The 26167-nt window shown below is 39.3% G+C and overlaps 1 protein-coding gene across 1 annotated transcript in view; it reads right to left on the bottom strand.

Moving 5' to 3' along the window:
* The window catches only part of TMEFF1 (transmembrane protein with EGF like and two follistatin like domains 1), a 112585-nt gene that overhangs the window by 1973 nt on the left and 84445 nt on the right, over nt 1-26167 (bottom strand). The window contains exons 5-9 of the mRNA XM_058832216.1: nt 23231-23327; nt 11545-11693; nt 10610-10675; nt 5221-5344; nt 884-1042 (exon numbers count right to left, since the gene is read on the bottom strand). Of these exons, the coding sequence (XP_058688199.1) occupies nt 884-1042; nt 5221-5344; nt 10610-10675; nt 11545-11693; nt 23231-23327 (595 nt within the window). The remainder of the gene's footprint in view (nt 1-883; nt 1043-5220; nt 5345-10609; nt 10676-11544; nt 11694-23230; nt 23328-26167) is intronic.

Below are 26167 nucleotides of genomic sequence, written 5' to 3'. Positions count from 1 at the left end.
GGCCTGTATTGTTCATTCATGGGGTGTCCCTCTATAGCACTGAGTTTTAGAAGCTGTAAAATAATGTAGCAGAAAGTTTTATGGCCCAATGTAAGTGATGCTGAAACAGTGAAGGACAACTTGAGGAGGAAAACTCAAACTGTGGCATGGATGCCGAAGTGTAAGATTTAAATACTTCATGCACCTATAAGGTTACTAAGTAATCCTTAATCTATCTCAGACACCTCAGTGCTTGTTTGGTTCAAGTCCTAGAACTGAATGTCTTGTCATCAGAAATAACCCATGGCTCTCATCTCTGTTTTTACACATCATGAGAATTTCAGACAACCCAGAAACATGAACTCTGTGCTTGTGTGTCTTTAAGTTTCACAAAACAGATTCTTACAGTAAGTGTCTTAGTGAGGGACTAAGTTGCACACTAATTTTCAGAAAGTGTATATGGTGTAAGGGGTACTTCTTTCTCTCTGTAGCATCATTTACAGTGGTACCACAGGAAACATCATCTTGTCAGCCTCTCTGGTTTCACTGAGTGGTAGTTAGGGATCATAGCTTCCACAAAATTTCAGCAATGCTTCAATAAGTCCAGCAAAGGTCTAGCACAGCAGCTTAACTCTTGGATTTGTTTCAAGGCTGATCTGTTCTGGTACACATTTGTCTGGAGATTCAGACTGGTTACTGGTGGTTTCTGAATTCAAACAAATCTGTCTTTTGTGATCAAAGAAACAAAGGGGCAGATAGGATGTTACATAATCATCCTGCTTCAGTCATTAGGTAGTTTTTAAGTGGGCATTAAGCAAATAAAATGTTGGGCATCATATAATTAAATATAGAAAAGTTATATTCATACAATGTGTAATTTTTCACTGTTTTTGTCTTTACCTACCTGGTTATGCACATGACAATTGCAACTATAATGGCAATCTGTACAGCTCCAATTATTGCTGCAATAAGGACATGCGTAAGCTTTTGTCTACTTGGGACAACATAAAGAATACTAAAGTCTGTCTTTTCACAGTGCTGCCCAGTATATCCTGATTCACACCTGAAAAAGAAAAGGAATATTTCATGGAATCTGTAATTTGACAGCACTCCAATCATTTTGCAGATGAAATGAGAAATCCAAGGGGACACCAGCTGAGAAGGAGCTGGTGAGAAGGTCCACGTGTGATAGTGCTTGGGTTAGGGAATGGTTTGGATCTGTGTGGCAAGAGAAGAGACAGAGCGAGTGGACGTGCTCTGCATTTTCTTGATAAGGTTACTAGTGGCCCTTTGAAAACACACCAGCATGGGGAAGGTCTTGATTTGTCAAAATAAATACTTGGGTTATTATTGCATTGGTACAATATTTAGGAAGAGTGAAGCAACTGGGTGGAACCAGTAGGCACTTGGAAGACAAGTAGACAAGGCTAAATGAAATACAAGCACCATGCTCACGAAAAACAGAGAGAGCACAACTCATTCAGCTCCATTGTCAATATGGGACAGAAGTGACAAAGAGGAAGGCCGTGAACCTTGAAATATGGGTTGAAAATCCACCTTGAAAAAAGAAGCCCCTTATTCAAGCTGCAACCTAGAGAAATGGAATTGTACAAAATCCACTGGACAAGACCAGCACCAAACCCCCTCCTGCCTCGTGGCTGAGCCAGAATTTGATGGAGGTCAGCTTAGAAAACCCAATGGCTCACAACTGTTCAAGTGAGAGCTCAAGGAAGAATCCAAAATAATCTGCATGGGGTGGGGGAGAAATAGCTGGAAGCAGAAGAGAAGCTGCTCTCTAAATGGTAACTTGCCTGTGCAAAGCAGTAGTTTGCTCAATGAGAAACTCAGCAGAGGCTGTCCCTGAGCAGTGATGAGTACTGGCAATGCAAGATGTGCCAGTGCAAACACACTGAAATAATTCATGTCTCAAGGCAAAAGAGGCTGAGGCACAAGAAAAGGCATGAGCCACCCAAAACACTGAAATGTAGTCTGCAGAGTCAAAGGCCACCACTTAGAACCCTGAGCAAGTTCCTTGTACAGCTGTCCTTTAGAATTGACTGACACGATATGGAGAACTGAATCATACAATTGGCCTCCAGCTCTACAGCTGGAGAATAAATACTCACATGCAGGCAGAGTAACAATCCTTTTGCAAAATGGATCTGACAAGCCTGAACACAACACAAAATTAGACTCATCCATTCAAAAGCTTTGTGCTATAGTAGGAATTAATTCTGTTTGGAGCAACAAAATAATTACACCAAAGACCTTTCTTACAGCTGCTAATGCAGCTCCTAATCCCCTTCTGCATGCAGGGATAATAGTTGGGGTTTACATGTTCATAATCTTGTGACTCTACTTTCTCCAGCCATGAGCTGCTGTGTAAGGAGTTTTGGTTCAGGCATGAACCAAATTCCAGCAAGACTTGTTAAAGAAAACCCTCCATGTACTGTAAGTGTGCACGGTGGTAGCCAGGAAGGGAATAAAGAGAACGCTGCATAAGCATACAAGAATGAGGACAATGAACACACTGGTAATCATGCAAAAAGGCACAAAAAGGAAGAGGACTTAAATCTTATTGTTACTTTGCTTTTTCTTTTCATTAAAGAAATTAGCAGATGTAGTATTATCAATGTGAGAGCTGCTTTAATGCAGAGGAGGCAAAACAAGGCAGAGGAGGCACAAAGAATTTCAGATGTTTCCTCAGAAACACTGAAATGTTTTTATTATATATATATATATGAAATTATCTCTGAGAAACACTGAATGCAGATTCAGGGGAAGAAGTGCTTGTATTAAGAATTAAATCATGGCAGGACAAAGTAGCAGGCACTAGTTTTCTACCTTAAACTAGTAGAACAGATTTTAAAGCATTCTGCTGCATAAATGTATAACAAGATAATATAGCATTAAGTATAATAGATCAATAGAGGTCAGCAAGGATTTATCAAAAAAAGGTGATCAATTAATTGATTTAACATAAAGAAGTTTAGATTTCTTTTTAAAGGGCTAGACTGTGTGTCCTTGACGCAGCCTGCCATAAGGACAGGGCAGAACTGCACTGCACAAGGAGGGCAGCAGGACACAGACCTGATCCCATCTGTGCAGAGGCTGCTAAACTCAATACTGTGCAACTGACTGCTACAAAACCTTCCACCCACCTGCCTGCTGGCAGTCCTGGAGGGCTGCTCTACAGTAAGCAAGGAGATTCATTGCCCTCAGTGAAAGCAGAATTCACTCTGCACAAGAATTTTCTGCTGTTTTGTAGGTCATCCAATGCATCGCTACCAGGAAATGAGGACCAAATTAAACAGTGTATATGCTAGATGTGTATGAGAACCGAAAGCATTTGAAAATAACAATTTACCCTTAGCATTCATCATTATATTTTCCTTGCTGGAGAAAGAGAGAATTTTTTTCTTTGATAGGGGTACATGATTACTATGCCTGATTGATGTCTCTTATAAACTATTTGTTTCCTTAATAACTCTGCTCCAGTAAGAAACATGCATAAAGCATGAGACCATCAGTATTTTAACAGCCAAGAAAAATCCAAATGAGATCTGATACTCAGGGTCAAGAACTGATAGTCACAAATTCTTGACTGGAACCACATGAGGTTCGTTGTGCTAGGCTCAGTGCTGAGATACTATTCAGACTGTTTAAATACATAGCCAAAGGCAGTAACAGTAAATGTAACTATAAAATGGAATTTAAAAGGATGATACATTAATTAAATTCATCAAAACATTGCCTATCAATTCTTATTTGAGTAATTATAAATATCTGAATTTACACTGAATCATAAATTGATAAATTACTATAAGATTAACACCTTCCTCAAAAAAATTCTGGGAAAATAAAAATTAATTAATTCAGACAGGAATGTTTTCCTTGAAATACTGCTACTTTAAACATTTTTAAGATAAATGCATTATAAATTGTGTTAAGTACAGTTCTAGATCAAAAGAATACTGTAACCAGATAGTGTTGCCTAATGCCCATCAAGAGGATGTTGGGGATGCACCCGGTTTTCCAAGAGAAGCAAAGCCATGTTGATTTGTCTTGGCTCCAGATGAAAGGAAAACCAAAACAGTCCTATTGGAAAGGTGAAAATAAACAAGAAAGAGTCTTGCATGATAAAAAAAAAAATAATAGAAGCTTTCAAGTGCTTAAGTTGACAAGCATACTGGCTCTGCTGTTTGGACTTCCTGCTCTCTGATCTGTCTGGAAACCCTTAAATCTTGGCAGTGCAAAAAACACCTAAATATCATCAATCAATAAGGATCAAGGGAGAAAATATGAAAGTATCCAATGGATTTACAGCTGAAGTTTCAAAAGCAAAGGAGAGCGAAGAGTTATAGCAGTTTCAGCCACATTAATCTGAAAGTACAAGGTTGCAAGATAAAAGCTCAGGAGTGAAACCTCCTAATAAGTCGGGCATTCCATCTTATTACAAAGTGGCCTTATGCTATAAACAACTTTAATGTAATAATAATAATAATAATAATAATAATAATAATAATAATAATAATAATAATAATAATAATAATAATAATAATAATAATTTGGAGGAAAACAAAGATACAGAATTCAATTGGTAAAATGTAAAGGAAAAAAATTATCTGGGCGCTAAGGAATATTCATATATTCTGGGAAACACTGATGGGCTTAATACTGAGTGTTCTGAGTTGCTAATTTACACTGTAGACAAAAGGTGTGGGCTAAAAAATATTTTGCAATTTTTTATTCTGTAGATGAAGCCTAATATTGTGAAAAAGGGCAATAAATGTTAAAAATAAGGTATTGATTCTCTAGAGAGAGTTTATGACAGGAACAATAAAATGTACAGATAGTGTAAGAACAGGCTGAGAGGTCAGTGGGGAAAGAACAGTCATAGAGAGAAGCCATGCAAGACAAAGGCCTTTTTAATGTGCTTCTGTTTTGTTTGGGTTTTTTAGTTCTGGATATGATTTAGCAGCTGAAAATAAGATGAGAACACTGAGGCTACACTCCTCAGAGGGATTCAGGTTTTGATGTACCTGACTGACTGAGCCTCTCCTCTGAGCACTATCTCCCTCCTGACTGGAGCAGCTGGGTGCTGCCCACAGCACAGGGATACTACTGCTGTGACACTTCTTAGATATCACAAAGTGGTACATCCTGACATTATGTCTAGAGAGCATTTTCATTAAGATTTGCTGGGATTTCAGTCACAATTTGGAGACATGAAGGACTTACCGGCAAGAAGCCTTCTGAGTGGAATAAATGAATTCACATTTTCCATGTATACAATAACCATTGAAGCTTTCTGAACAAGGTATGTGGTTTCCAATGTAAATATCTTCTCTTTGATCACTGGCATCTTGAAAAGAAATATACATAAACAATTATACACGGGTCTATGATGTTAATTTAAAACTCTCAACCAAGAATAGCACATCCTTAAAAACTTGCAGTGAATAAAGGAATAGAGAATAATAAAGCAGAGGCTTAAGGAGGAAGTTTCAGAGGCACCTACAGAGATTTGCTAGAATGTACTGGACTGGAAAATGATCCTCGGAGACATCTAAATATGCTTTTTATATCAGGTCTCTCAAAAAGGAGAAAAGTGTTCGTGACAGAAACAAACCAAAGCAGGAAGATCAGCAGCAGTTTTGTCGAGTGGCACTGGGGCAAAAAGCCCCACACAGATAGAGAGAGCTCTCTCCCATGTGTAAACAGATGAAAAAGAGCCCTCTAAAAAGGATTAGAAAGATGCTGAACCACATTTTATGATTATTGGGTAGAAAACCACTTGATACAGCCCAGATCTGATTAACAACCACTGGTTGTTAAAGTTGAAATCAAGCACACTTCAATAGCAGTCTTCCTCAGAGAAACATTTTTATGGAGCGAGAACTTAAAAATATTGAAATGTGTTTAAAATACACATTCCTTTGGGAGGTGTGCTGGTTTAGGCTGGGATGGAGTTAACCTCCTTCACAGCAGCTGATGGAGTGCTGTGATTTAGATTTCTGGCTGAAATAATAGTGGTAACAAAACATTCTTGCTGAAGGGAGCTCACACAGCATCAAGACTTCCTCTGCTTCTCACTCTGCTTTTCTGCTCAGCAAGACTGGGAGTGGACAAAAGCCTGGGAGGGGACACAACCAGGACAGCTGACCCAAACTGGCCTGAGGAATATCCCACACCATATGACATCATGCTCAGCAATAAAATCTATAGTTTTGATATTTCCAAAGCAGCAGTTGCTCAGAGGCTGGCTGGTCATCAGTCGGCTGGTGGGATATTGTGAGTGACAGCTTTTGCAGCACTTGGTTTTTTTTCTCTTTTTTTTCCCCCCCTTTGCTTCTAAAACTGCCTTTAGCTTCACCAATGAGTTTTTCTCATGTGTGTTTTCCTAATTCTCTCTTCCATGATCTTGGGGGAAGCTGAGATAGAGCAAGCAACTGGTGGGCACTTAGTTGTTGTCCAGCTCAGCCCAGCACAGAAAGGCACTCCATTCTGCCCCAACATCTTTCATCCCTCTGTCATGTTACCAGAACTATCCAAGGCTGTGTTCATTTTCAACCATTTTTCCCCCAAAATTTCTCAATAAAGAAGTCCTAAACACAGAAGTTGGTATTTCATAATGAACTTCTCTGAAGAACAGGAATCTTAAGATGTGAGTGAAATTATGGAATTGTATTCATTTCCATGGCAATAGACTACAGCTTCACAAATAAAGGGCTATAAAGCAAAAGGGAGTGTGAGGGAGAAATCTCTCATACAATTGCAGCAGGTATTTGAAATTACACCAGCAAGAAAGATAATGTATTTTTACAAGACAAAAAAAAGGAGATATGCTGCTGGTTTAGTTTTTTTTCAAAAATGTCTGGAATGTACTTTAATTTGGTTCTGGAGAAGAAAAAAGCAACCATGCATTAAAGACAGTTTAGATATAAGGAAGCCTTTTAATTCAGGCTGTTTTGAAGATACAGATGACTTGATACAAGGGAAGAACGTTGACTAATACTGACAGTGTGTCCATCACTGCACTGATGGAATACCCTATGTCACGATATGTCCAAGCGGAGAAGAGTGGGTGTGTCTCATCCCAAAACTATCATCTCCCTCCTTTTCCAAGAATTTAATTACTGTCATACGTGGTCCAAATCAAACCTTGTAATGAGCTACAATTATATTAGTATGTTCAGAGAGCTGCACCATATCTGATTTTAATACATGTGCTGATACAGGATGTGAGGCCCAGTGGAAAACTGAAAGGTGAGTCCTCTGAAAAGTGGCCAGACAGCTACACACAGATCAGAAGCAAAACCTGTATTAAGCAAGGAGGTGTTAAATGCAGGAGGTGATTCCTAGCGTAAAACAGACATTTACCCCCCTCTTTTGACAGGAATCTGTTTTTAATTGGAGAGACCTGCTAGACTGCTTCAGAGCTTCAAAGTAAAATATTTAACTGGTGTCGGAGCCTTGAAAGAGTGACTGGATATAGAGTTCACATACTTCACCAGAAGGAAGAGTCATGCATAAAAACTGAAACCCTGATGCTCATCTTGGTACAACAAAACCGCTGAAGCCAGCTGAATCTGGAGAGACATTTCTGATGGAACTTTAGGTAGTCAATTGCACTGCAGGAGGAGACGGTCACAGTTCTAGAGACTAAAATATCCATTCAGAGAACAGGGTTTAACAAGGGAAACTCACAGGAACTGAAAGCAAAAGCAAACAGGTCGGAGTGTGGACTCTTCTCTTATCCCAGATAAAAAAAACAATTCAGAGAAGTTCACTTCAGGCTCTCATGATCTAAGGAGACCTGAGCACTGCATTAAAAAAATTTCAAAACAACCTTTTTTCATAAAGCATACTCTCTTCATGCACATCATTTGCTGAATGTGAGACAGCACAAGCCATACACATTAATAATAATAATTATATACAATGCTTTTTCCACTAACTAGATTTCAAGGGCAATTTACATGCAATGAATAAAAGTCTGTTACCTCTTTGGAATAGGAACTGAAAGTGGTGTTTCATTACATTACATAATAAGATGTATATTGCGTTTGGTGCCTTTTATACTTTCATAATGTAAGTGAAAATTGACATTAAATCACTCCAACTGGTACATCGTATGCAGTGAAAATAAGAGAATTTGAGAAAAGAGAAAAATATATGAAGCTTTTTGGCACTGAATTACTTTTCAAGAAGAACACAAGGTATGTTGAAAGCCATGGTGGGATGGCTTTACTCAGGGAAGCCATGGGAGTACAAAACAAGTATAATGACATATATGAAGACCAGAGCTAACAGAGAAGGTATCAACCCCTTGCAACAAAACCTGCATTAAGATCAGCACTGAGGAGAAAGAACAATGAGTTATGTTTATTTGTGATTCTTTCCTGTGTGAAATATAAGCACCCATTTTCAGACTGGGTTTTCTTTTCAGGGAAGTGTTCTTCCTCCCTGAGACCTGAATTAGAGATGTCACCACAAGACTGAAGAGGTAATTGCAACCTTCAGAGTACTACTCAGTCCTGCTCTTTCACATGGCCACTAATGAAGATGTAGCAACAAAAACCCTGAGGTCAATCAAATGAGATTTCAGAAGCCTTAGGGACAATGCTAAAAAAATTTGGGAACACAGATAGTGTTTCCCTTCAATACTCCCAATAATGAGGGGAAACTTGAAACAAACAGGTGAGCCCAGGATGTCAATATTTTGCTCTGGGACTGGTGTTTCCACCAAAACTTTGGTATTTTAAATCACGGAAGAGACACGGTATGCTGGGGTCTGATGGAACTACCTGTCCAGAAAGGTAAAATAACTTTTTGGGTGTAAGTTGGCAGGATGGAGAGGGTTCTAAACTATAATTGATGGAAAAAGGGGATTTCAACACCATTGCAGCAGGTAAGTCACATGGCATCACCTGAGGGTAGCAAGTGCTAGTGGGAGCACTTGTACTGCTCCTGGGAACATGGAGAGCTCAGGAGCACATTCGAGATGTTTGAACACCAATGCACACAGTATGAGAAACAAACAAGATGAACCAGAAGCACTGGTCAGCCCCCAGAGCTACAATATCACTGGTATTTGCATGAATTGGTAGAAATGAGTCCCACAAGTGGAGTGTTGAGGTGCACGACTACAGGCTGTTCAGGAGCTACAGGCAGGGAAGACAAGTTGGAGGTATCATGTTGTATGTAAGGGAGAGGTGATTGTAGAGCACTTACAGTTAGTGCTGTTGTGGTTGAGAGCCTCTGGGTGAGGGCTAGAGGGATGGAAAACAAGGAAATGTGGCAGTGGATGTCTACTACTGAGTGCCCAGCCAGGATTTGAGCACTGATAACTTATTCTATAAGCAATTATGAGAAATTTCTCTATTGCTTGCCTTTGTCCTTATGGGAGATTTTTAACTTCCCACACATCACCTGGGAATATAATATTGCTGTGATGAACAGGACTTTCTTGACATTTGCAGGAGAAAATAGCTTCTTGTCAGTGGTACTCAGAGAGCCAAGCTCTCCTAGGCTTGCTTTTGTGAATAGAGGGCTCATAGGGGGTATAATTTTAGGTGTCTGTCTTGGCCATAGTGATCATGAAATGGTTGAGTTTAATGGCTGAGCTTTCAGAGCAATGAGGAAAAAGGACACTGGCATTGCTAGCTTGTTTTTTCAGTAGACAAAACCTTTAAGTTATTCATGGATCTCTTAAGCAGAGTACCTCGGCAATCTGCTTTGGAGCAGTCCATGAGTGCTGGTCAAGTTTTAAGAAGTGCCCTTAGAAGCACAGGAGCAGACAATTCTGCTGCATTGTAAGTCAAGCAAGTGGGGTAGAAGACCAGCTTGACTGAACAGGGAACTCTTTGTGGAGCTCAAGAGGAAAGAGAATTTGTACGGCCACTGGAAGAGAGGTCAGGCTTCACAGGAAAAGTTCAGAGCTGTGGCTCATATGTGCAGGGAGGAAGACACAAAAGGCCAAAGCTCATTTATAACAGAATCTGTCCAGTGTTGTGTAAGGTAACAAGAAGGGCATTTTCAAGTGTGTTACTAGCAACAGGAGGTCTAAAGAAAGCATTGGAGTGATACTTGATGTGTATGATCATCTGACTAGCAGGGATGAAGAAAAAATTGAGCCATTAAAGGTTATTAAAAGGTATGGTAGGGTTCATGTAGGTGAAACATTTTCAACCAATGTGATTCAGCATTTTAGTTTACTGAAAATATTTTGAAACAACCTAACAAATACAGAATCATCCATTTTCTCCAGAAGTTAACAGAAAAGATGGGAACATGGCAGGGAGGCTTGCGCTGTTATTTTATCAGGAATGTCACAGCTTGGTGTCTTCCAGTAAAGTCATTTTCACAGCACTTGGAGGGAGTCCAATCCTGTGACCACTGCACAGGGTACTGAGCAGCTGGGCACCTTAGAGGAATACAGCAGGAAAAACTCACAAATAATGCACATCTTCCTGCTAGCCTTGCAACAAGCTATAAGAAAGAAGCTGTTCACATGTCTGTGTCAGTTACAGGAATCAGAGCTGTAAGGCAGACTAGAAGAGACTTGCATGCTCTATTTTTTCATCTTGTGAAGCCATAACCAAAAAACACAAAGTTTGCACCGTACCTTTCACTTCTGGCCGATACTGCATGCTGTCATCTTTCTTTCCAACTGCATTTGTGTCATCTGTTTCTAAGTGATAAATACATGCATGGTTACTTATTAGGAAAGGATACTTTCCAGACCACTATGTGTACATCACTGATAAGCCAGAATAATATTCAAAAACCTTTTTAAGTTGCAGTAAAGCTGGACACACTCCTACATTGTTCCTCCCAGACAGCCAGGATGGTATCACACCTTGTCGGTAATGCCGGTGCCCAGACCAACATATGGCACACCTCAAGCTTTAGGTTTTGAACTAAAAACTTTTCTGTGGTATGGACCTAGGTTATTTTGGTGACAGTCTGTTTTGGTGTTGGAACTGCTCAAGTTACAGATCTAGATGCAGCTGGCAAAAAGCTGGTAGAAAGCTGTTATTCCCATGAGAAAGTCCTAAACGCAAGCCACCAAAACTGAAGGATTATGGACAGGATTAGCTACAAGGCGGTAGACAGAGGGCTTCAGTGGAGCATTCCAACAGTGGAGAAAGAAATTATAGAATCACTTTGGTTGGAAAAGACCCTTAATGGGTAAAAGTTTGTGCAATCAGGCCCAACCCGACTCACACTGGAAGCACATTTTACAGCCCACAGCAACAAGAGGGAAGATTTCCCACACACCTGTACTCCTCTGTTCCCCTACCAGCCCCTCACATAAGAACTGTTGGATTACTGCTTAGATTTTCCCAAGAGCTTTTCCTGTCTTTCCAGGTAACAGTAGCCAAAGAAAGGCAAAGTAAACACAGCATTATGTGTGTAGTGTGAGGAACTCAAAATTACAGGTGATGAGTTCATTGATAACTGCAGCAGTGACTTCTGTCCAAAAATTGAAAGAGCAAAGTCTACAAAGCCCAGTTATGCCAGAATTTATATTTTTCAGAAAACCAAAATTAATCCTACCTGAGCAGTGCCCAAGGTGTCTGATGTCAATCTGCTCTTGCCTCAGACATGATGCCTCTCTGACAAAGCACGGATTGTTATAGGAACTTCCATCAGAAGCACACACAGGATTAAAACTGTATCCACTGCAGTCTATGTTACACACACACCTGTTAATTGAAGCATACAGCAAAACAAAATTGACATACAGCAAACAAAAGTTAAGTCACTTTAAGTCCTAAGTAAGCACTAGCTCATGCATCAGTGCCAGGAGGGGAGACCGTGCTGCATGAGGATGCTGAAGAAGTCATTGGCATCTCCAACTTCTGAGCAGAATGTACAAAATTGTGAATTTATGCTTCTGTGTGCTTTTCAAAAATGTATTAATGTTTCCTGTAGTTTTACTCTGATATCAATCTCATGGAATACACCTGAAAATTGATAACACATTCTAAGAAGATTTACTATATTAATATACCAGTTTGTAGTGTTTATTCTCTAGTGTGAACACAACCAGAAAAATATGCTACATTTCTCAGCATCAGGATCCTTGAGGGGGAAAACAAAAAGGATTCCCTTTGTTGCTAAAGTACACGGAATGATTCTCATGAACACGTCTCAGTGGCATGACAGGAAAAAGAAGTAACTTTATTTTCTGACTCCAGTATTTATAGATTCTCAACAATGACCAGGGATTGGATAATTAAGCTGTCACCTTCCCAAGCACACTGGTCATGCAAAATGTCCATCAAAGGACGTTTCTTAGAAGGAATGTGTAAACAACTTATGTTACTTCCCTGGGAAAGTAACTGAAACTATGAAAACAAGATCAGAGGGCTTAGTTTTCAGGGAGACATCCCTTTTCTGTTAGACAATAGAAAAAGTTCTATTTCAAAGGCTGCATAGACTCAACATGCTTGGTTAACTGTGACATTTCAGCAAGGCTTTCATTCATACCCTTGAAAGTTAACAATAGGTCTATTATGTTGTATTTAAAACAGGATTATGCAGTCTGAATTATTTCATATTACATCCCATTAACATTTTGGTTGTTTAGGATGAATCATTTTCCACACAATTTGCAGCTAGGGATTGTAAAACGAAAGCAGGAAAAATGAAGACCCGGCGTGTAGCTGCATCCTAACCACACAGAAGTAGAACAGCCAAAGACTCAGACAGGGCTATGACCTGCCCATGTTTAGATACTTTTGTAGCCCCAGCAAGAAGTCCAGAAATTTTACATATGTGAATGGCACAGGAAAAGTTTTCAACCTTCCATGCCTCACACCCCCTGATTATTTTAATCAATATTCTGCTTTCTAAATGAACTGACTGAATTTTTCTGTGTATATTTCGCATTGCTCTGCAAGCTCATCTCCACCTTTGGGGTGAGGAAAATAAGGAGTGTAGCTGTAGAATGAGGAGGAGAACAAGGTGGGAACCATGTCCAACTCTCAGTCAAGCTCCTCCTGATGTCACAAGTGTGAGAAAGCCACTCTTCACCTTCTGAGAAGGTGGCAGTGGGCACAAGATTCTCTCCTTGGCAGAAAGCTCTACAGGGGGCTCATTGTCTGACTGCCAGAAGTAACCACCAGCTTCATTTTGATCCACTCTTGTAAGTCACAGGATGGGGAAAAACATCCAAGCTACAAAATTACCAGGTTTTTTTTTTGTTCTTTCCCACTGTTGCAGGTAAAACTAAACTATTAAACAGATGAATGTATGCCTCAAGCTAGTAACACATCTGCAGCAGAACCAAATTCCATGCTTCAGAAACACTGAAGATGGCCAGCAGACTCTTCTCGCTTCCTCCTCTTCCATGAGAACCTTTTGTTGCTTAATTTAAATATGTCAATTTTGCAGGTAATTTTCTATGCCTGTGAACTTCAAATTGTTGCTAGACAGAACATCTCTAGTGCAAACAGGGTTTTAAGTGCACCTACTGACAGTGAAAAACTGCCCCAGTAATGAGTCTCTACACATCTTAGGGACCTACTTCCAAGTACTAATGAAGCCTCTAAATATCAATATGATGAACAGATGATAATCTTTCTCACAAGAAATGGTAATGGTTGTAAACCTTAGAACCAGGATGGAAATACTATTTTGTTTACCTGCTCCCACATGATGTTAAGACTAATCAGGGGTTTATTAGGGTTTACTACATACAAATAAAAGGCTCATGGCTCAGCAGTCATGCATATTTATTGTCACAAACTGGCAGAAAGCTGGTCCTCATTTGTATGACACTGGCTGTGTGCAGGCAGATACTTTTGCTCTCCCTTAAATCTGCCTGTAGTCACCATCTGATGTCTGTAGCATCATGATTGCAGCTGGGTTTTGTCATTCCTGGTGACAAATAAGCTGAGTTTTGAAGATATCTTTTTCTTCTTTATGGTGACATTACAGGCTGGAGTTGAAACTGCTTGGAAACTGGTTATGCTTCCATGCTTTGCTGTTTTTAGATTTAACATCTTATATTAATTGCTTACTTTCTCAGAATTGTCAGACTCTTGCTTTAGAAGTGCTTATGAATTCTTGACCCTGGTTTTCTGATCAACAGTCTCAGTCTTATCTCTAACCACCTCTTCAATGTACAGAAATATCACAGGTTGACCCCCCTCCTCATGTATCTGATTTTCTGCCTGGTGCCATTAGCTACTTCTTTGCCTATGGCCATGATGCCAAGGGCTACTTCCAGCCTTCCCCTGGCCAGTTAGTCACTGGTTACTAGGCAGAGCTGTCTGACATGTAAAAGCAGGTGGTTTAAGTACACTGTGGGGTAATGAACAGTTGAACTGGACTGATGTACCTTAAAATAAAAGATTGAAACCCTTATTCCAACACAAACCTCTGAAGCCCTTCAGAGGGCTGAAAGAGAATGAGTTAAGGAGAGGACATGGCTTGAGTGCAATGGTCTGAAGGGAAAAGGGCCTCCACAGATGCAGTAGGGAGAGTGCAGATGCACAGATGCAGAGAGGAAGTCACAAGCACATGTTAGAAACCTGCACTTGTCAGAGAGTTTGCATAGGGTGCAGTGAATTTGTCCTTGCTCATAGACAGTTTCTATCCACTAGACCAAAAATACAGTCAGGACTGCGGGAAGTGCCAAATCATGAGATGAGAGCAGGGACATATGGGGAGTGCTGCTCTTGACAGAAAACATGAAAAGAATGTTGTTTTTAACTGCTTGGTGTTTGTGAAGGAAGGTAAAACCGCGGGAGAGCAAGTCACTGCTCTGATGCTGCACATCAAACATTTTGAAACAATCCTGAGTTCCTGTGAGGGGACAGGACCACCACAGACTGAAAGAGAAGAGCAGCTCAGGAAAGTATTGGAAGATCTGCCAACAAACCCACTATGAAATACTGAAAATATTTTATATCCTGGTACCAGAGAGCTACAGAGGGCAGATAATAGCTTGGTACTGAGATGTCAGGAAATCCAACTGCTTGGTGGAAGCTTCCCCCACCAGCCAGTTTGGGAGCCAAAGCCAAGCAGAAATCAAAACTCAAGGCTACCAAGCAGAGCCTACAGGTCTGAACTGTACCACAGACCATACAAGAAGCACACAAAGTATGTGAGAATACACATCAGACAGTGAGAATGAGCTAAAAGTGGTATCTTAAAGGACGAAAATCTTATCAGAGGTCTTTGCAAGCAGGAGAACCTGTAAGAGGCACCAAGGACTGTTTTTCTTCACAGCTAAGACTGAAACTGAACTCCAAATTGCAGTCTCATAGTGTAATCTGTTCCCTGAAGTCTCTCTCCTGCTGGGGAGAGAGCACAGGGAGAGCATAAGGACAATGCAGAGAGCTGCTCACAAAGGCAGGGCAGGAAAAGCTTGAGATCATGAAGGGGGAGCAGGGGCACATGGGAGAAGCACAAGAGGGGCACCCAGGAAGAGAATGAATCTTAACTGTAAAATTCAGAAGAAAAGAGTCACTTAAGGTAAAGTCACTTAACAGAATTGTGTATTAAGGACATCTTGAATGTGCTTGATGCTTCATATGAGAAAGAGATGAATAAGTACTTCAAATTTTTGCTGGAAAATCTTGTAAAAACCACACTGGAATAAAAGAAGTGAGAGCTCTACAAACATTTTCTTCGCTATAACCTTCCTATTGGTTTTAACCAAAAGGATTTAAGCAGGTAGCTAATGCCAAATTGATGTCTTGCTGGAGGAGGTTCCTGCTTATTGTCCTCAACAGATAATTTCTCTCACTTAGCCCAGGAAAGTCAACAGGATATATTCAGATGCTTTCCTAATGTACTAGGGTGTACAGAAAAAATCCCTGAAATTTGTCACCTGTCATCAGAGAACTGACACCTTAAGAAAAAAGGCACCAGCTTGCTGTGAAAGTGTGCTTTTAGAAGTTGCATGCATGTCATTCATTAACACCATTAGTTAAACAGAAAAGCATTTGAATTTCAAGGAAGTACAAAGTGATATAATTAAACCAAACAGATTTTTTGTGGTTTTAATAGGCAAAAAATGAGGATGTACAACTCATTTTTTAGGGGCTACTAGGTGTAACAAAGCAAATGTGTTTAGTAAAATGAAGTGACAGGCTCAGGCTGCAAGAGCATTTGCTGCTATTAGTAAATTAATTAGATCCCCAGAGATCAGAACACATTTCAAGGCTCCCTTTTGTTTTCAGGCTTCAAGGTGTATCTGGTCTGTTGGAAGTTCTGTGTGCTTAAAAAGCCTGGTAGGTTCAAAGAAAAGAGAAAAAAAAAAAGGAAAGGAAAAGCATGACTGACTTGTGGAGCAGGCTTGGCTACCAGGAGAGACTGGCATTTCCAACCAGCAGATCAGGCTGCTGCATTTATGCCCACCTGGGACTTGCTCACAAATGTATTTTTCTGGCCTGGTCTCACAGGGAGTGCTGCTTGCTATCCCTTCCCAGTAGCTGACAGCAGTGAGCGTTATCAGGTACTCCCCAACTCATTGACACATCTGCTTACAAATGTAAAATGGAAACACTAGAGTAAAACAAAGTGTGTGAAATGCACACAGATGGATAAGGGTATGCTTGTTGGAATAAATTTAGGTGAATTGAAATAGCTGGGGTGTTGCAATTGTTGTTAAGAATATAACCATGCCAAATTGATGCTTCTTCCCTTGTGTGCAGTTCTTCCCAGATGAAACCTGAACTAAGAAAATCTGGATTTCAAAGTGATTTTTCTACTTATTTGACTAGAGTTGAATCTTCATCAGGTTTTTGGTGTGCTTTTTAAAAACTCTTTATAGCACAAGAGAAGTAAAATTCCATTTTAAAAAGCTTCTTTGCGCCTGGCTTTAACTTTTAAAAAGCCTTTGTCTTTACTTCTGCCCAGCAATCCAGAACACCCTTTGAATACCATAAACTTCAGACATTTTTTCCAAACATCCCTTTTCCTACATTCCCTTTTTCATGGCATGGCTCTCTCTGACCACTGAAGAAATTTAGTCTTTACTGCAGTGAGCTTCTCACAGCATACATGGTGAACCAATGTTTGCTCTCTCAGAAGCAGCCTAACCCTCCCTCCATCCTCAAATAATAGGAACCCTCAGAGGCTTGGCACACACTGCTGCAAAGATCACTAAAAACGTACATTAAAAAAACAGACCTGGATTATTACCCATCTAGGATCTATTCAATTTCTTAATAGCCAATAGTGAAAAGACCATTATGCTATTCATCTCATATCAGAATATTCTGCACCCAGATTTTCATAATTCATGATCTCATGACACAATCTAAAATCCCTTGTTTATGTTGATTTTCTCTATTGTCTATTTGTACACAAATACTTAGGATTTTTTTTTCCTGTTGAATCAGAAAGCTGTGAATTACATTTACACAGGATTTAGATCCCTTTCCTTATGAATACCTACATACAATATCACACCCTAAATGTTAATTTAAAAAAAAAAATAGTTGGTAAATGAGTGAAAAAGTGGTCAAAAGAGGCAAGCATAAACTTTCATGCCAGACTTCAAACAGGCCAAATCCTTCCCTGGAGGACAAATTATATAGACAAGGCAGAGAATAGGACTTTGAAATGTCCACACTGACATTTCTAACTGTTAATACAGAGACTTCTGAAATTCTGGTTTGGCCTTTGTGAAAACAGACACTATGTAAATTATAGTCCAGTTGAATCTATATATTGCTGAGGCACCTTTGCTTTCCAAAGTAAATATCATAAAATGTTAATCTCAAAAGGTCTACTTGGGGATCAGCTGTCAATCTTTCTTGAAAATCTACATTATAAGTCAAAACATATCTTTGACAGCATAGTACACTTATTAAAAAAAAAAAGACTGAATGTGCTCAGAATCTCATTTCCATATTTCATCTGCTAAAAAAAATTGGTAAAACTGAGAACATGATAAATTTGAATTTTTACAATGAGGCTATTTTTAAGTTAATTATTTCCTTATCAAAGACAAAAAAAAAAAAAAGAAAAAAAAAAGATAACATCTCAAGTGGGGCCTTGACAAGATGGAATCACCTCCAGAGGTCTAAAGACAGCAGGATATCTGTCACACTGCCACAAGTGGTGGTGGACCAGCTGGGAGGCAGCTCTGCAGAAAAGGACCTGAGGGTCCAGGGGAGCAGCAGGCTGGGGGGCTGCGTCACAGGAGGGTCACCAGCAGAGCGAGGGAGGTGACTTGTCCTCCATTCAGCATTCATGAGGTCTCATGAGAAGCACTCTGTCCTGTTTTGAGACCTACTGGTAACAGCAAGTACTCTGAGAAACCGGAGAGGCTGCAGTGGCGAGATGCTGCGATGGGTAGAGGGATGGAGTGTGGGCTGTTGTGAGCAATGGCTGGGGGCACTACACCTCTTCAGCCTGGAGAAGAGAAGGCTAAGGAGATGACTGCTGTCACCAGCAACCCTAGAGGGGTTATGGAGAAGATGAGAGTGAGGCTCTTAGAGGTACACAAAGAGGAGTGAAAGACAGAAGCTGCACGTCGCAAGGAAAGAAATTCCGATTGAAGGCAAGGAAATTACCTGAAAGTGAGAGAAGTTCAGCCCTTGAGCAGGTACACTCTGTGAAACCTTTCTTCATAGAGATGGTCAGAGATCTCCAGGAGAAGTCCCTGAGCTCACATGAATAAATTATTCCTGGTTGCAGTGCAGAGCAGGAGCCCAGACCCTCTAGAGATCCTATCTTTTGATTGTGTACTGATAGGATGACCTGTTTATCTCATGAGCAGTCAGTAGAACTGAAAAGCCCAGTGAAAGTCTGGATACTTCAGGGTATATGAAGAGCAAGCCATATATATTTGTGATGGTGACCTACAGAATTTACCCCATCAGCTCTAGATGTCCCCAAGTTTTGTGCTGCCACCTCCATGTCTAGTTCTCAACATGACTGCATTTCTAATTCAAAATTCCAGCAGAAAACACACATTGATATTACCTATATTTTTGGGTTTCTGGCCACTTTCTCACACAAGAGTATAAGTCTACCAACCTCTTGTGCACACATTTTGCACTGCTATACGTAATTGACAAATGCCTTTTCAACAAAGAGGAGGAAGCCTCTGGCCAGAGAGATATTTGATGGTCAGAGGAGAACGGCACACATGACTGAATGGTGTCAGGCAGCAGCTTTTCCCATGATATATAAAACCTGTTTCAGTTTTGTCACTATTGGAAAGAAAGTCCCACCCAACCCATGTGAATCCTGTTCTTTGCATCCTGTTACCTCAGACCTACAGAAAATCACTGTTCAGGCAAATGACATGTTATGTGTTTAAGCAATTTAAAACTAGCGCATCCACAAGTGATTGTCCATGCCCTTGAAAAGATTGATCAAAAACTCTTTAAAATACTTACAAGTTGTATGAAAAAAGAAGAAAAATATGGAGAAATATACTTCTGTCATGCTTCCTCAACCTGATTCCTTCCTGAGTTTAGATAAAGAAATAATTTATTGATTTTGCATATAGCTGAATACAAATTTTCCAAGTGTGCTGTTTATGACAATCCTCTCCTCAGACTCTATTTCTGTGTCTCAACTACTCCACCTAGAATCAACACTGAAGTTTTTCATAGAGGCAGTGGCAAGTATAAAGTTGTTTATACTTTTGCATTCAGCTTACTATGCATTGTAACCACTTTGGGTTTAGACAGATAATGTTTCTGTGAAATCAAACAAAATGAAGATACAAATCTAAAGCCCCATGCAAAGCCTGATTTCTTCAAACTATGTGTGCTCTAGTGCAATAAAACCATACATACCATTTTTGATCAAGAGATAGCCATAATGCTTTAACACCAAGCATGAAAACTAACAATCTGTGACTTTTTCAGAGGGGAAAACACACTTTAAGAGCAACAAAAAATTAACATCACTAATCTGCTATATGGCATGTATCCCAACTCTGTACAACCAATCTTCTTTAAATTTGCTGTTAAAGTGCACCTAGATTTGATAATTACACAGATTCACAGATGAGGTTTAAGAGATGTGTAGAGATCATCTATCCCAGCCCCTGCTCAAAGTTGGTCCCAAGGCTGTGTCTGATCAAGTTCAGACCATCTTCATGGATTGAAATGCCAGGCATGGTGTTAGAATGTCCAACCACCCTCATGGTGGCAACATTTTCTATTATGACAACCCAAAATTTACCATGCTTTGACATGTGTTTATTTCCCCTCATTATATCACTGTGCACCTCTGAGAAGAAAGGACCTGCTTAGACAACTCTAAGGACCAGCAAGTTCAACTCTAAAAAATCAGGAAGTCTTCTGCTTCTCTGTTGCAAGGATCACCTTACAGTTTTCACTGAAAGCATCAGATGCTTCCATTTTTTGGCATAGGATCCCACAGCTTTCCAGACCCAAAGGACAAACCACATTATGCAAGGAATAAAATTGTCTTTAGTAGGATTTTTCCATTATTGCGAGAAAATTTGCCTATTCTGCTCCCTAGCCATTGTGGCTGGCCTTTTGGCAGGTCCTGGGGTTCCTCATGAATTCCAGCTCATTTACCTCAAACCACTCAACATGCAGTGGCATGTGTGGCACCCTTCCCACCAATTCACTAAACATTTTACCCATAAATTAATTTCTTTATTGGTAAATAAGGAGTGTTTTGCTTAGATGCCATTTTGCACAGATACTATTTTGCTTCTCAAGAGCAGTTGGAGCAGAAGGAGCTGGTGTTTGTAAAGTCTCAGATTGCACAGCTTGGAAAAGAGGTTGAAAAAATTCATAACTGTGTGTTAACTGTTTGTATCATAAATATGGCTTGAGATTAGGGGGCAGTTCAGCTAACTCATCCAGTTACTAGAACGGAGCAGAATTTTCTTTAAATGCCTTCTGTTATCACGTGGGTGACTCTATTAAGTGTCTTAACATCACAAGGTGCAAACAAGGGCTGTCCAGGCCTAATAAAACCTACATGAATGGAACTAAATGTACTTTTTCTGTGTGGTTCAGTAGACATTACCACACTATCCAAAAAAGTTCCAGTGGCCATTCTTATGCCTTAAAAAGGAAAATCAAACCAAAATATTTTTATGGAATTAGGGTGTTCTGTGATTTGCTATAAATTAGTATTTGTAATCCAGTGCAAATTTGAATTAAATGATAATTCAGACTAGCAATGCTTATACATAATGAAAGATATTTGTGTTGCCAGTAACTTCATATGTCATGATGTAATTTTATGATGTCAAAACCCACACTGAAAAACAGCAGAAAAGAGAATTAAAATTAGATGTTAAAAACAGTTATAAAGAGTGTATATATAAATATATATATGTATATTACATGTATATGTAAATAACTGTTTTCATTTTTTGAAAGAAATAAGCCAACTCCTATATTCTACTTTAGCAAGTTTGTGACTTTGTCAACTTGGCTGATTTGTCAAAATCAGCCTTGTGAAGGCAATCTGTGTTAACAGACCCTGATTTAACTGTGACTAAATAGTGAATATCACTGAGGACTGTTTTAATGGCTAAAGGCACAGGGAAAAAATAAATTATATTAAATTCCTTTATAGAATTGAAAAATATTATCCAATAAATTACAAATAACCAACATGGGAATATTTTCTAACTTTTGAGCATTTTTTTACATAAAAGTTCTTGTTTCCACTTATTTCTTTAATGAGGACTGATTAAAGAAATCTTAGAGGCAAAAGAGCACTCTTCACCTGTTGTCAAGAGGAAGGAACTGGTTTCATTTTATATGAGCAGAATGTAGAGAACAAATCTTCTGCTCTCCTCAGCTTTATCCTAATTTTCTTGTAGATACTATATAGCTGCAGGAATACCAGATCTACAAGTGCAGAAAGACTAGGCAATCTTTTACTGAAGTTGAATCAGGATTTATTTTCCAAACCCAAAACCAGATCTCAGTGTATATAGGAAACATATATATATATATACACACACACACACACACATATACGTATATACATATTTATATATATCTCATCTATACCATCTTTCCAGTCATAAATGAAGCAGACCAAGGCAATATTCCAAAGATTATTAGTATTACAAAAAACAGCTCTAGCTCATTTGTCTCCCTCCTGGAAAGAGCAAGCCGGCTTCAGTACTATGGCATTTTATGAAATGTGAAGTATCATGCTAGTATTCATGAGCACTAATACCATTTTGCTTTCCCTTGTACTCTACAGTTTAATCTTGAATACACATCTTGAATATTAGTGCTAAGCTGCTTTACTGCCTGAGATGTCTTCATGCTGGTATCCTGCAATAAAACCTTGTGCAATTAAGACATATTTCAACATTAAATGGATTCCAGCTGGAAGACAAGAAAAGGGAGAGTGATGTTTTCCCTGATTTGTGATGTTCAGGCAGCGTTAGTCTGAGATGCTGTTCCCTCCTTGGATACAAAAATGTACCACTTGCAGGTCTCTCAAACACCTTCATGTGCTGTGTCTGCAGCCGCAAAACTGCCACCAGCCCAGATCCCAGTAAACCTTATTCCACACTGGTGGCCACTGCCAGGACAAAGGTTTTGGAAAACAAAACTCCATCAGCATATAGGACTTCTTTTAATTGCCTAAAAACCCCTTTAAGCCTCATGGAGCTGTCTGAAGAAGCCCTTTCCTTCATGATATCTCTGCCATTTCTGAGAGCCACACAGAGCCTGGAAAGCTGGGGTGTAATATAACCAAGTATCTTGAGCAGGAAATTTGGTACATCTGCTTCAGCATTATGGATTGTCTTTAAAGGCTTCTTGTTTCTTGATAATGTGTTTTGAACTCTGACAATAATTAATATTTTCCATTCATTTCCCCCTGGGTGTATGTAAGAGATCAAATGTCACAGTGAGGTCGGAAGATCTGACTGGCTCAAGTGCCCAGTTCACATTTAGGTCCAAGGTTAGCACTGATAGAAATAACTCCATGTAACACTTTATGAACAAGGAGAACACACAGAAAAAAATCCCAGGGTTGAATAATCAGTATTTATTTTGCATTCCTGTTTGGTTTTTGAGTTGTTTTGTTGGCAGGATAAAACGAATCAAGGCTCTTTGTTTAAAAAATATTAGCTAAAGATTTTCCAGTACAATTCTCTGTTGTTTTCTGCCACTACTTTGCAACTGCAGATGGTTTGTTCTTTACAGACATGTATCAAACACATTATTACTGGAGCAGATAATCACGTAGTTTTAACATTTTTTCCCTTTTGTTCAGTGATACTGTTAAGGAAAACATTACATACCCAACATTCTCTGCATCTTCATCACACTCAGCCCTATATTTGCAGACTCCACATTTTGAGTGTTTTCTCTGAACTTCTGTCCCAGAGCCTTCATACTCTGAAAAAAAAAAAAAAAAAAAAAAAAAAAAGGTAACAGCATGACTTTCAAATTAAACTCTGTTTTTGCTTACCTAAATCCATTTGCCTCCAGGAATCCTGTCAACATACAGCTATCATATACTGAAGCTATTAACCTTAATAGTGCTCCCTTTTTGAAAGTCTGTCAATTGGAGGTTGGTAGAACCATACCAGTGATAGAAAAGCATCCCTGAGAACACTAATGCTTCATTGATTGGCTCTTCCTTTATTCTTGTTTCAGTCATTTTTATTTATTCCCGCTTCACCAGGCACATGACTGGCCTGTATCTGACATGTATCCCAGTCACATTTACTCTTAATTGCCACTGTTAATGTATAAACCCTGTCCCTTTAGATGTCCTTGAATATTAGGTACTGGGGATTTAAATACAATTTTCTGTGACAGTCTTTAATTACAGATATCCTTATGCAAGGTTACTGCTTGCTTTTTTTCCCCTTTTTGATTCCTCACTATGAGATTAGACTGTGCTCATATATCACATGTGCTGTGGTGTATTTTCCAGACTACTTTGTTTAGTTCTATTGGAATAAAAGAAAAATGTCATCCTAACAAGAATCTGGTAGAAATGCTTTGTAGGCTAAAAAGTAAAGTCAACATCTCAAATATTCTGATCCTAAAGACATCAACAATAATTTTACTGTTGACAAGGACATCAAAAGTCTTCACCAAGTACAAGAGAAATAAATGATACTCTTACTGTTTTATTAACATTAGCCACTCTCATTTTTGATTTTTAACAAAGTGATGACGGAGAGGTAGGTATTTAAAAGGAAGGAAAAAAACCACAGAAATCTACAGAGGGAGTCGAGATCCACTTAAAGTATCACAGTATCGTGGTGGTGTGGTGCACAGCTGACTGCACAAGGCTGCCGGATGGATGGAGATCAAAGTGATTCCATTCCTTTCCTCATAGCAGCTTTATGTGCTGTAGCAACAGTAAATCAGACACCACCAGTGAAACAGCTGAATTTACATTCTGTAAGTACAAACTGGAAAAAGAAATCCACAACAGCTCTTCCTAATTTCCCCAGATCTTGGCTACAGGGAATCTCTCCCTCTGACCTCCGGGGCTGTGATTTCATGAAGAATAGTGCAGGTGAGACCTGCAAGCTAACTGTCCTCTGTCTAAAGCATGCTGTGTGTTTTCCAGAGATTAATACCTATCAAACAAAATTCCTGCTGCACAAATTCTATCACCACTCTTATCAAGTTGCAGTAGAGGTCATCTGCTGCTTTTATCATTTCAAAGGCACATCTTATTTGATTTCTCCTTCTTTTCAGGTGCCACATTCCTATGCCTACGTTTGGCATTTTAAAATGTCCTTTAGTGTCAGATTTCACTTTTCCATGCTAATAAATGATCCCCTACAGTTTGAATAAGTTAAACATATGGCACTGCTTTCATTCATGGTACTTGCACTTCTTTTTCTGTTCTTATGACCCTTGATGCCCTTTGCCAGCAAGCTGACACCTTCTGGAGTTACAGGTACAAGAACTGGACATATTGTTCCAGAAAAGTTGTCATCAAAGCCAAATACCATTTGTAACATTCTTCACTTTAAATATCCCACAGATATATTACTTTTTGACCATTTTTCTGCACTGACAATCATATTTACTTTATTATCCACTTTATTCCCCAGTGAATACTTTTCAGGGTCAACAGTCTGCAGGCGAGCTGTTTTCCTGACATCAAGGAAACATTACCTAGGTCCTGGACTCGCCACAGATAACTGTGACATTAAAATCCTACCTGCTTATGCATCCTGTTAGCTCAGTGACCTGCTCTCTGTCATCCACACCAAATCATTGCTGACTGATTTGCTCCCAGGTCACCAGTGGAAGGGGTCACAGGGCCAAGAACAGTCTCTAGAAACACACTCCTTTTCTACCAACTCCTTAACATTTAATGATCTATTGATTTGCAGTATTTTTTCACATTAGATGTGCACTGTGTGGATGCTGTGCTCTCTAGTTCCTTAGACTTCTGGGAGATTAAAGATCACATTTCACTGAGAAAGGCTACTGCTCTGTGGTGGTACGCTTAAATAAAATGTTCTCTTGTACAAATGCCTTTCTTGAAAAAATCAGTTTGAAAATGGTAATTTTCTCAGTAAAGGTTTTCCATGAACTCATAGTGACTGGCATTAATATTTTTTTCACTCATTTAATTCTGTACTCAGTTGATTTTTCCACCTTCTGTTTTACTGCTGTGCTTTTCATATGTGTCAGAATGAGAGGCTGTTGTCCCCCAATCATGACATTTATTTTTTTCTGAAAATATTTGTATATTATTTATTATTACTCTACTGAAGAAAAAGAGACAAAAAGACATCAACAGCCTAGAGAATTCTTTACCATCCATTTTTACGGCTTTCAGGTGCAAACCTGGCAAACCTGCTCATTACAAAACACTTCTTCAACATTTGGTGCTTGATATCCTTCTGTGGTACCACTAGCACGGAAAATATTTTATCATACCCCACTTATACTATCTGACTTGACTAGAAATGCAACCAGAACATTTTACTGAGCACTATTACTGCACTATTGGCATTTCAGTTTTGCAATGGAACAGAAGAAGTAACACAAGCATATGCAACACACACACCCTTCCTCTTGAGCTCTAGCTCTGCTCCCTGTGAATGTCCCAATACTTTTTCATTTTCAGAATCATAGCCCACAGCTATTTGTTCATTGCTTCTATATACCATTTGATGTAAAATTCTCTCTGTGTCCTTCTCCCCGACTTCTTAAAATTGTTCTCTCTACCTTTTGAAATTAAGTTTGATTTTAAA

The sequence above is a fragment of the Poecile atricapillus genome, chromosome 2 (assembly GCF_030490865.1).
Source record: "Poecile atricapillus isolate bPoeAtr1 chromosome 2, bPoeAtr1.hap1, whole genome shotgun sequence".
NCBI lineage: Eukaryota > Metazoa > Chordata > Aves > Passeriformes > Paridae > Poecile > Poecile atricapillus.
The sequence above is the reverse complement of the archived record's forward strand: the minus strand, read 5'-3'. Positions and strand labels throughout refer to the sequence as shown.